Consider the following 12,281-nt stretch of genomic DNA (forward strand, 5'->3'; position numbering starts at 1 on the left):
AGGAACGTCAAAAATTAAATGTCATTTAATTTGACAAACACAAGGTGATATCAGAACTTACGTTCCATTTCATTCTCAAATAATATAATAAAGTTACAAGTTACATAATCTATGAAACATTAATAATTACTTATGACCTTAGATCATTAAGTAATGATCTAAGCTTATGACACTCATATCACTGATATCCTTCTTATATCAGTCATATTTACAACTGCACCAAGTTGAATATTGCACACGCGAGTTGAAATAAAGTTAAAAAAATCTTATAAGATTTTCCTTAGCGAACCAAATATATCGTCTTTCACAACTACTCACACTTATCCTACTAATTCCTACAGACTGGTTCCTACTATTCCTACTAATAGTACTAATATTATAAATGCGAAAGTTTGTGAGGATGTGAGTGTTTTTTACTCTTTCACGCAAATACTACTGAACCGATTACAATGAAATTAAGCACACATATAGAGGGTAACTTGGATTAACACATAGGTTTTATCCCGGAAATCCCACGAGAACGGGAGCTATGCGGCTTTTCTTTGAAAACGCGGGTGAAGCCGCGGGCGGAAAGCTATTCTTACATATTTTATATAAATAATAGATACCCAGAATATGAGGATAAGCAAAAAAAAATACATACATTCTTCAAACAAAGAGATACAGTAGTACCACAGACTAATAATAATATACTACGTATACAAGTAGTACCTAATATGCAACACCTGTTTAAATAAAATACAGCTTATAAATTACTCTTATTTCTGTTCAAAACTTTATACCTACCAAATACCAATATCGATTTCTAACACTCCAAGTCAACATATAGTTTGCTAATTGAGCTACAAGTGTTCGAAACAGTCACCAACTTCAATGATTCAGCCGCTATTTATTGGAACAACGATTTATTCCTGTTCCAAAACATCTGCAACGATCAAAGAAAGCCGACGGTTTATATACCTTAGTAATAGGTATAAAATGTAGATGGATTAATGTCCTGGCATTTAGTCTTGTCGAATATAAATGCTAACGTCGTTGTTTTATGCTTTCTTCAAACGTGTCCTATGAAATGGACTAGGTATCAAACTGAGCTAATTTTTACACAGATAGGTATAATCCAATAGCACAAAATATGGAAACAAAAATACTTCGGTTTTAATGATTTTACTTGTGAGCGTAAAATTATTGTAAACGCGGTTAGATTATAATAATCCCGCAGGAATGCAATTTATCGAAAGATTTTCATCTTCATAACACTCTTTTGCAACAATCTCACGAGTTTGATTAGAATTCGAATGTAACGATTTCAACCATCTTACGGCGACAAATCAACGGCCAAAATATTATATTACTACTGGAGTAGCAGACTTCAACTTTAAAGGTCCTCTTTTTAGGGTTCCGTAGCCAAAATGGCAAAAACGGAACCCTTATAGTTTCGTCATGTCCGTCTGTCCGTCTGTCCGTCTGTCCGTCTGTCACAGCCGATTTACTCGGAAACTATAAGTACTACAGTGATGAAATTTGATGGGAATATGTGTTGTATGAACCGCTACAAAAATATGACACTAAATAGTAAAAAAAAGAATTGGGGGTGGGGCCCCCCATACATGTAACTGAGGGATGAAATTTTTTTTTTCGATGTACATACCCGTGTGGGGTATCAATGGAAAGGTCTTTTAAAATGATATAAAGTTTTCTAAAAAACATTTTTCTTAAAGTGAACGGTTTTTGAGATATCAGCTCTCAAAGTCGTAAAAAGTATGTCCCCCCCCCTCTATTTTTATAACTACGGGGTATAAAATTCTAAAAAAAATAGAGGTGATGCATGCTAATTAACTCTTTCAACGATTTTTGGTTTGATCAAAGTATCTCTTATAGTTTTTGAGATAGGTTGATTTAACTGTAATTTATTATATTTGCTGCTACGGAACCCTTTGTGCGCGAGCCCGACTCGCACTTGGCCGGTTTTTTATTCGTAGACATTTCGGTAAGTACTTAAGAACTTCGGCTGACACCGCGATGATGCTGACCACTTCGTTCATATGATAGTAAATGTGTAACTAAAGGTGTTTTCATATCCCAGCCGACAAAAGATAAATTTAGTGTACTGTAGTGACAGCGTGTATCGCATCAGCGTTTCAGTTCCCACTAGAATCCCGTGCCGATCGGTGTTTCTAACCGCGACTAAACAAATACTTCACTCGAAACTATGGCGTATTCCTGGGATAATAGAGTCGCGTTTGTCGTGCGATATCTTTACGGTAAGGCATGAACTTTACTGATGCATGTAAAATTTTCATCAAAAAGTTGTATGTTCAAACTTATTATTTTAAATTATCGTCTATAATTGTGATATGGCTAACAAGATAGGTAATGTGTACACTGTGTAATGGTTACTAGAATTACTGTTGCACAATACAGATGAATCAATAATTTAAATATAATTATTAGCAGTATAGCATGTTTTCGGTTATTTTAAATTAATATGATTAACCCTTAATTTTTATTGGATAAATTAATACACACAGACATTATAATATGTCCATAGGTTTACCTAATAAATAAAATGCGAAACTTTATTTTGTTGAGCTTAGTGATTATCAATAAATTATCATAGATTAGTAATTAAGGCTGATGATGTGTTGGTGATATCAATATTTATTATGTTAATTTTTCTATTTCTTACTTATGTTTAGTTCAGGAGATCCTGAAATAACTAAATAGTAGGTATTTTATCCTTGACTTTCGTTGAATTGAAATCTTTCTCAAAAATCAGTTTGATTTCATAATGCAATTAAACATGAAAGTATTACCGAAAAAGCACAGCATTTAGTATCTCAAGTCACAGGCACAGGTCACAGGTATTGATATAAAAATATTTATATTATAAAAAAAAATCTCATAAGTACATATATGGTCAATGGGTTCTTTATAGTAAGAGACGATAAATAATCGTTCAAATACAATAAGTAATTAGGCAATGAACCCACTTTGTGTGCTCTAAATATCCGCATGTCTACAAATTATTAGAATGTAATCAATCACAATACTTTGACAAGTATTTTAATTGTAATTATGATTGGCATGTGGCCATTAAACTATTTGAAATAGATTAATGATAATAGTTTAAAAATGCCAAAGGTAAATGCAAATTATAATTCACTTCAGAGATTCGTTTGATTTGACAAGTTTTTATCATCAGTATACTTATCGACTTATCAGATGATCAGCAGACCACAGACATATATAATATATGTCTGTGGAGCAGAACTATTTCCCACTGCAGCGACAGCAAAACTCTACCCCTCCTTTGATGTTTGATGCAGAAATACCTTTTAATGATGGTTGCTTACAATATAAATAAATAAAAATATATTAAGATTAGAAATACCTGTCTGTTGTCGCCTGCAAGTACTATATTTATTAATTGACAATAATTATTAAAGTATTGAGGTAGGTTACAGAGTCGAACTAATATCAAATCGAGAGCTGACGTAGATACATAAGTCTCGTCAATTTTAGATCAAAATATTAAAGTGGGCGGAGTGTAATTATAAATTGTTATCTTTAGATGTGAAGTTTACATTTCTTTTAAACAAGATAAAAATAATAGTTCTTAAATATGTTGTTCTTAACATAGGTACAACTGTTGTCATAAAGTGCTTGCTAGCAAACCACCACTTCTTTCATAGCTCATATTTTTTGGTAAACTCTACTTCAAAAAAAGGCCATTAGAGATTTTAATCTATTAATTAATATTGCAATAATCGAATAGTTTCTTGATAGAGCGAACAAGTGGGCGTGGGCCATCTCACGTTAAGTGTCCACGGTGTCCACCACCGTCTATAAACATTGTAAGATTGGTGGTGTTACAACTGTAACACCTATAACAATACCTATGTACTATAAATTTTAATGCCAAAGGTTGTTTAAATGCGGCTATTCGCAAACATCTATAAACGCATCTCATGGTGAAGAAGAAGACAAAGTAGTAGGTACTAGATGTAGTTTAAATTTATTGTTACTGTCAGAACTCAAAATAACATCAATCCAAAATACATTGCCGTTAAAGCACTGTGTTGTACTGAGGTTGAACTTATAAAAATAATTATACTTTTAAAAACTTGGAAGGAAGCTACAAATCAATCTATTACGAGCGCTCTGTAATCCTATAATCTTAATTAACGCGATTGCGTAGGATGATAAAAAACTAAAAAGTGTTTCAGTTTGACACGCAGTGAACCTCACATTGGCATTGAATGTCTATTGGCAAACATCGATTAGGGTTATAAATCTAGAGGCAATTATAGCTAACGAAAAACTATTTTTACACGTTACGATAACGATGTGGCGACCGCCTACTTTTGAATTGGACACACTGTGGGAGTGGGACACACAGATAATAAATTTTAGGACGGACTTTGTATAACAATATGTTTCTTTTTCTTTTCAGCCAGATTTTAGTTTGTAAATGGCAAGTTTTTTTTTGCTTGCTTCAATATACAATACATATCCCAGTTTAATTCTAAGTTTCTAACTAATATTATTCACCTAATCATACGAATAATGATGATGATTAATTACCAATCATGAATTTAACATTATTATTTACAATGTTAACTAAACATTACGAAATATTGCATCTTGGCATACAGCTGAGCAACCATTGTTTACCGCTCCGCCAACTAGGCAGACCAATTCATCATTACGAAACAAAATAGAGATTGTTTGAGACGCAATGTCAGCCTGTCAGGGTCTTGCCAGGTTTTATGTATGATCATAAACAGACATTTAAACTTTGTAAACGGTATGGGATACGATTTGTTGGTGGATAGTAGGTGCTTGTTTGAACAATTTAATAAGTGTAAACTGTAAAGGTAGGTATGATAAAAAATAGAGTTTCAATGTATTGTAAACGATCAAAATAAAAGAACAGACATTACTCAATTAGATATAATTCAAATAGTCAATAAATTTATAAAAGCAGGAGTGAAGGGTGAAAATTATTGCGACCGATTAAAGTCTATAATACTCCATTTACTAGAATTTCATTCAACCCTTGCAACAGCTGTCTGTGACAAATCAGTTGGCTGCAATATCAGGAAGATTATTTGCTAATTAAACTACAGTGAAACCTGGTTAAGTGAGACATCAAGGGACCTGCACTGTCGTTTCACTTATAGAGGTATTCCACTTACCCAGTGTCTCAGATATACAGGTATAAATAAATATCTGTCTCATTTACAGAGGGGTGATAACGAATGTAGCTTTCGTTTTGACATTTTTCAAATAAATATCTGTATGATAGTAAAGCGAAACTAAAACTGAAGGTAATTGAAGCTCAAAATTTGTACTTACGTACTTGGAATTACGTGTGGAATTAGTGGGTTGAATAAGAATGAGTAAACAAACAATGTTATCTCGGTTACAGAGGTTTATGCATATAAAATTTACTCGCTGTCTCAGTTATAGAGGTAACTATGACGATAAATCGAAAGAACAAATCCCAGATATAGAGGTTTACCTCAACCCACTAACAGAGGTAATTCAGTGCCAAAGTATTGGGACCTCAGCATGAGTTTCAGTTATGGAGGTCTCTCACTTATCCAGGTCCCACTTAACCAAGTTTCACTGTACCTACAAAAATACTACATTTTAATTATTCTATACAATCAATTCGCTTGCCAAGCAATTAAGATGTTAATTGTTATTTCTGGTTCAAAATAATGTATCGTGTCTTAAAATAAAATCGTTTACTGCCTAGATATGTGACAGCCATTCTTTCGTTCTATTAACTGCAATTGTGTGATAGATATGAGTCACAAGTGGGTACTAGAGTATTAATAGATTATATGAAGGAAAGTCCTTTTATCGAAAAGCAATACGAGAAAAGAGAACTTCTTTGTCATGATGGGAATAAGTTCTGATAGATGTATTTTAAGTTTTTTTTATACATTTGTTGATAAAAACCAGTTGTAGGGAGCAGGTACCACTTAAAGATCCTCTTTGCATCATGCAAAATATCCCCCTAATATCAATCCCCAGATATAAATTATCTCTAGATACTCATTAATTTAAAATACATAACATCGTGTTACAGATATCGACAACAACGGCTACCTAGACGCACATGACTTCCAATGCCTAGCATTGCGCACTTGCGTTCTCGAAGGCAAGGGCGACTGCAGCGCCGCCAGGCTGCAGAAGTACGAGCACATTATGCTCAGCCTCTGGGAAGAGATCACGCAGCTGGCTGACTTCGACAAGGTGCCAGACAATGTCGGTTACCCCACATTACATTACACGCATCGCAGCTATGTTCTCGATGTACCAGCTTAGTTTCACTAGGTGTAGGTACTGTTAGCCTTTGTAGTTAGTGCACGATCGTTGTGAAGTCGTGTCGTGAGTTATAAATAGCTTTTAGGGTTTGAAAGAATATTGCAGGTTCTAATTATTTGAATGAAGGATGTCATTTGTAGTTTTAGTTGTGTAAAATAGTATATTTAGTAGTAGTTACTAAAATCTTGTAGAAAAATGTATGGTTTGCTCGTCTCCAAATTATTAAACTACTTTAAATCTAAAAGGATTTACCATAATACAAGTACAATCTATTAGAAACTGCTAATTAAAATAATACGTGATAACCATGGAAACATATCATGATGGAATTGATTTGATCATAGATTATGATCCAAAGGTTTGAACTAGCACAGAATGAACAGTAGGAAATATGATTTTCCAGAGTCATTTCGCAACTATGCGAAAATTATTAATAATATCCACTTATGTGTCCGGATGCACTCGTAAATCACTCGTTACATTTTACACGTGTCACATGAAAATGTATTATAATTTGTGTTTTACTTAATTTTGTGTTAACCTCAAATTCCTGTGGAACAGGTCAATTTTACACACGCTAATAAAATGTGACTAATATAACGAGATGAGAGGGACAAATGTTTTTTCTAAAGAGACAGAGGGACATTTTTTTACAGTTCCAACTTTTTATGTGATTGTAAATATTTTGACTGGTATTAAAAATGTCTTTTACGATTGTTTGATTATTACCTAAATCTAAAGTGATAATACTTACCTACTTACTGAAATACAAACAGTGGTGTTTGTATTTTTTGTACTATCCAATCTTTTCTATACTTTCCAAATAAGACTAGTAGACCGAACGACTCGTCTATTAAATACGACAATATTATGAAAAATACAGAAATTATGCATGGCATTTATGTTATACGTAAAGATGAACGCATGAACTTTGCACGCTCTTTCGCAACGCACGCTTTTCGCTTTAAATGTGAACAATTTCGGCAATTCTAGCTCGTTAATTTAGCAGCAATTTACAGGACGGTATGATCACTGTGGATGAGTTCAAACAAGCAGTAAAGAACAGTTGTATCGGCAAGAAGTACGAGGATTTCCCGCAAGCAATGAAGGCGTTCATTGAAACTAACTTCCGGATGTTGGATATTAATGCGGACGGTCTTCTTGGTATTGAAGAGTTCAGATACGACTGTGTTCAGAGGATGGTAGTGGATGATATCAAGGTTATTGATGACTCGTTTAATTCCTTATTGAATGTGAGTATATGAATATTAGATATAGAATTAAAATATATTAAGTTAGTAATTGATATGTTGTCCTCCTTAGTATGATGGTTAGGTAAAGAGTCCGAGTCAAACCGATCGGTCGTGGGTTTGATTCATAGTGGGGAGTAACAAAAAAAAAAGTTATAACTAGGTAATGTCTTTCAGGATCTAAAAGTAAAATATATTCCTTTTGTGTCATGACATAGATATACCTAACTAGGTAATGCTCGTTAATAGCTAGCTATCAACATCTTAAAATATAGTTTATATGAATCATTAATCAATGAGGAGAATTATGAAGATATTGTCCAAGTTACGTATTTCGACGAAAAGCACGTAAAATTACGCGTTTCCTGAAATATCTGCGTGAGTTTGGCAGAGTTAATTCGGAATATTTATGCGAATGACGATATCAATTGCGATCGTCTGTTTGTTTGCTTTAATACAACTTACAGTAATTGCTTTAGACACTGTAAATGTATCCGATACCGATAACAATGATACTTATAATATTTCGCTAAGAGAGAATATACAAATAATCCCGGAAACATTAGGAAAAGTGTTAGTGTTAGTACCATAAAAATACAACTTATTTTACGAAATAAAACCACTGATAAACAAGAAAAGGTAGGTATATTTTCACACAAATGTAGGTACATAATATAATTCACATTTTGTAAAAATACATAGACAATAACAATATGAAAATAACAATATGTAATGTAGGTACCTATATTATCTATCCTCGCACAATATCTATATCTAATAATGTAGAATCAACAAGGTGCGAACACATAATTAATAGCACAAAATTATTGCTCTATACATTTTTCAGTTATGACATTTACCTATTTCATACTTGACCAGGGTTGCCATCCTTTGGAGCTATTACGCACTGTCGCTGGCGACTCAGAATTAATACTGTTCATGTTCCAGAGTTTTCCTGTCTTAAAGTACCTACATGTGCCTAGTTCTGAAGGAGAGGGTTGTTTGAAAAGTTGAAAAGTGTCCAGATAAAAATCAGTGCTCCCACACTGAAAAAAAGCAAAGGCCAGAGACATTTCAATTCTGAACTCACAATATAGTGATATCATAGGTCAATAGTATCTGAGATAGTATCTATATTCGTAAATATATTAGCAATGTTGCTCCTAATAATAATAATTCATAATTTATGTATTGTTTTCAAAAATGTTCAGTCTAACTTAATCTGTCTTCTGCTTATCTTCCATTTTAGATATTTGACAATCACTGCTATTAAAAATTAATGGCTACAATAAAATGTAATTGTCAACAATAAAAACTAGTTAAGAATTAACTATTGTAAGACCAATAAAATTGGCACATCTCCAGGGCAAAACTGTTAAAAAGTTTTACGCATCGTGAATGTTTTTATTGAAATAAGCGAATACACATTTCGTCTTTATTATAATTGAGATTTAACAAGGAAAATTTAGTAATTAACAGAGAACAGCAGTTGGATCATATTTTTTGCACCAAAAATAAACATTTCTACACCAAATTATTAATGAAAAATGGGAAATTCCAAATTTATCTAATTTTAATAAAAATGCAATAAAATATATTGATATACTTTCGCCGTTACGCGTATAGGACCTAGGAAGGACCTAAATTATTCTGGAATTAGAACGGTATAGGTATTCTGTGAGGATGAAAGACTATTGACAAATCGAGTTAGTACTCTATCTCTGTGCTATTTAAACATATTCGATCAGTTTTTTTTTGCGTTAAATATCTAACAGAAATCCACCAATCCATCCTCACAAACTTTCACGTTTAAAATATATATTTCTTCTATCGGGAGCTAAAATCAATAAGAAAAATCTATCTTTATATTAATAAACAAATATATTCCACTTTTAATTTACATATTTTACACTCAGAAATAAGTAGATAGTTATATGATTGATACTTGATCGATACACATTTAAAGGTGTCCTTGAATTTCAGTATTGAAATGAAACTGTGGCCTGGATCATGTTATGATACGCCGTATGTACCTACTCGATATATTAAATATAAATTATGGACGTCGTAAAGCGTTCTGCCATGAGGATTATATTAATATCTTTAATGCTATTGTCTTTCAATGTGTACTACATGCCAACCTCTAGCAATATTATAATTTATAAACATGTTATTTAGTTTTTGAAGATAGGTTAGGATAGGAAGAAGGAATGTTGTTCACGTTAAGTAGACTATAATATAAAAAGTCTTTCGCTCTACATTTTTATATAATTTCCTATAGTATAGTTTTTACCTACTGTTTCTTGTACAATATTTGAGACTAGATCTAGTCTCAAATATTGTCAGACTTCTGTGCTCTGTCGTGATTTTTTCTATAAATGATGTTACACAAAGTGTACCTATATTTTTACCTTTTACTGTTTTCTGATGATCGAGAAGATTTCGGATGATTATAATTTTAATAAAATAAATGTGTTTTATATTCAGGATGACGACAGGCGACGAGGTGGCTTAACTTTAGCGAGATATCAAGAGCTTTTCGCGCAATTCCTTAGCGACCAAAGTGACAACTGCCAGGCGAATCTACTGTTCGGACCCTTAGCGCTATAAGATTAATAATAACAAATAGTGTCTTATCCCTATATTATAAATCTTTTCGTCTTTTTACGCGTGGTAAACTATCCTATAAGTCAAATGCAAAAGCCGGAAAAAGAAATGGTTGCATAGAGGGATGAGACAACCAAACTTGATAAGTCTCCACTTTTAACGTTTAAATGTAAAATAACAATAGCAAGCATTTCTCCCGATATCTAGACTATCTATAAATAAAATTACATCATAGAAAAGGTTAAAAATAAATATCACAGCTTCGCGGCTATCTCAAAATAGATATAACAAGATGCGCTCTGATTTATATACGCTTTCGAATTTAATGCACGGCATATTGTAAGAAATACCGACACTTTGCTATTGTAAAAATAAATGTTTCCAAATAATAAATATTAGCTAAGATAATACGCTAGATTAGTTTCAATGTTTTCTGCGTTTATTTTTGTTTTCCGTCCTTTCAATGTACCTCGTTACAAATGGAATGTTTTGCAAAGTTTTGGTGAATAATCGTTTCAGGCGTTAAGTTTAATAAAATTGGATAAAAGCGCAAAAAAGCATTTGTAAATACCTACAGATTAAGACAATTTAAGGCGAATTTATAAGAGAAATTGTGCTCAAAACAAAAAATGAATCTAGTCTCAAATATTGTAAATATGTTGTTATTGTTTGACAAATAAAATTAAGTGTTCTTTTCTAGTTATTTATTTATGATTACCCCATCCAATCCAACCTATTGTCAATGTTTATAAAGTACTAGACTAGTTATTACCTATTCTGTGGTAATAGCTGTGTCCCACAGTTTTACCCGCATTGCTCCGCAGTCCGCAGTAGGTAGTTCCTGATATAAGCGCGTTCAAACAAACAAACTCTTTAGCTTTATAATATTATTAGGAATTAGTATAGATTTTTTAGGCAGGCCGAGGAGAATTTATGTTAGGCTACTGTGTCCTTTCAACATGTGTTTGATCCTTTAAAAATAGTCTCAATAGTTGGTCCTAGCAAAAATTACTCCTGATTGTTTTTCCATCTGTCATATAAAGTCTAAAGAATCATTTATAGTCACAGAACAGTTTAGTCTTGTAAAACCTGTAAAACCTTAAACTTAGGTATCCACTATCTACCTAGGTAGGTACCGTACAACGGCTGATTTTTGCTTTATTCTCTGCCTGCTTGATTTCTTAAGATATAGGGAAAGGTATGAAATAAAAATCCAATATATTTTCCATATCATTTATTATAAATGCTATTACACATTGAATACGAAAGATCACGCAAAATTTACGCTTTATACAATAATAGCAAATATACAGATTACATTAAAAACATTGATTATGTACTTAATTGATTTAGAATAATTATTTACAGCAACACCGAAATAATATATCTTTATCATATAAAGATGTTTGTAACATTAATCTACGATATAGTATTTAAATTATTCAATCATCAATTCAAAAACATGGTTATTTTAGCTTGACCGCAACCGCTGTACCGCGCCCTAGGTATGTGCGGTGAGGCGGGGACCGGGTAAGAAAGAGCACGAGTTAGAAGTTAGAAAGAAACGGTACGGTCAGTGCTCTCCCCCGCCTCGCCGCGCACATACTTAATCCGCGGTACAGCGGTTGCGGTCAAGCTATAAGAATTATTAATCAATCTAAATTTATAAAATTTCTTCATGTGCAATTTTTCTGAAAGTACATTCACTCTTTTAAACATAAACGTATAAAAATTATAAGCAAACATAAAATTATAAATGGAAGATTTTTATTATTCTTTTCCTATACTCTCAGCGATTATATAAACACCATTTAATAAGATTTTTCGATCAGGAACCTGATTTATAACAGATTATAAATAAAGAAATCCTCTTTCTTACACTGTGTCCGAATTTACCTATGGTAACTTCAGGCGTCTTTTAAATTATACCGGTATCTAAAACTTGTTATAACTCCGAACATTTCTTTTTTTTTCGATTCTAGTAATAACATAGAATTCAAATTTATTACCATTTCAATAGAAACTTATTTTTCCGATCGGCATTAATTTCCGAACGATCCTCAGGTTTTCCCATCATTATTCTTA

General features: G+C 32.6%; 1 protein-coding gene across 2 annotated transcripts; it reads left to right on the forward strand.

Moving 5' to 3' along the window:
• Nucleotides 1–2,129: 2,129 nt before the first annotated feature.
• Nucleotides 2,130–10,892, forward strand: Scp1 (Sarcoplasmic calcium-binding protein 1). 2 transcript variants are annotated; one of them, XM_090111691.1, is made up of 4 exons: nt 2,130–2,261; nt 6,101–6,279; nt 7,359–7,592; nt 10,077–10,892. In XM_090111691.1, exons 1-4 carry the CDS (start codon nt 2,210–2,212, stop codon nt 10,197–10,199), a joined length of 588 nt encoding a protein of 195 aa, XP_089967817.1. In that variant the 5' UTR covers nt 2,130–2,209; the 3' UTR covers nt 10,200–10,892. The 2 variants fall into 2 exon arrangements, with proteins under 2 accessions (XP_089967817.1, XP_089967818.1); XM_090111692.1 differs by having other exon boundaries at nt 6,101–6,267.
• The last annotated feature ends 1,389 nt before the right edge of the window (nt 10,893–12,281 follow it).

This window comes from Colias eurytheme, chromosome 17 (genome assembly GCF_061535395.1).
Source record: "Colias eurytheme isolate Ceu_HAF_F1 chromosome 17, ilColEury1 Martin Lab GWU primary, whole genome shotgun sequence".
Classification (NCBI taxonomy): Eukaryota; Metazoa; Arthropoda; class Insecta; order Lepidoptera; family Pieridae; genus Colias; species Colias eurytheme.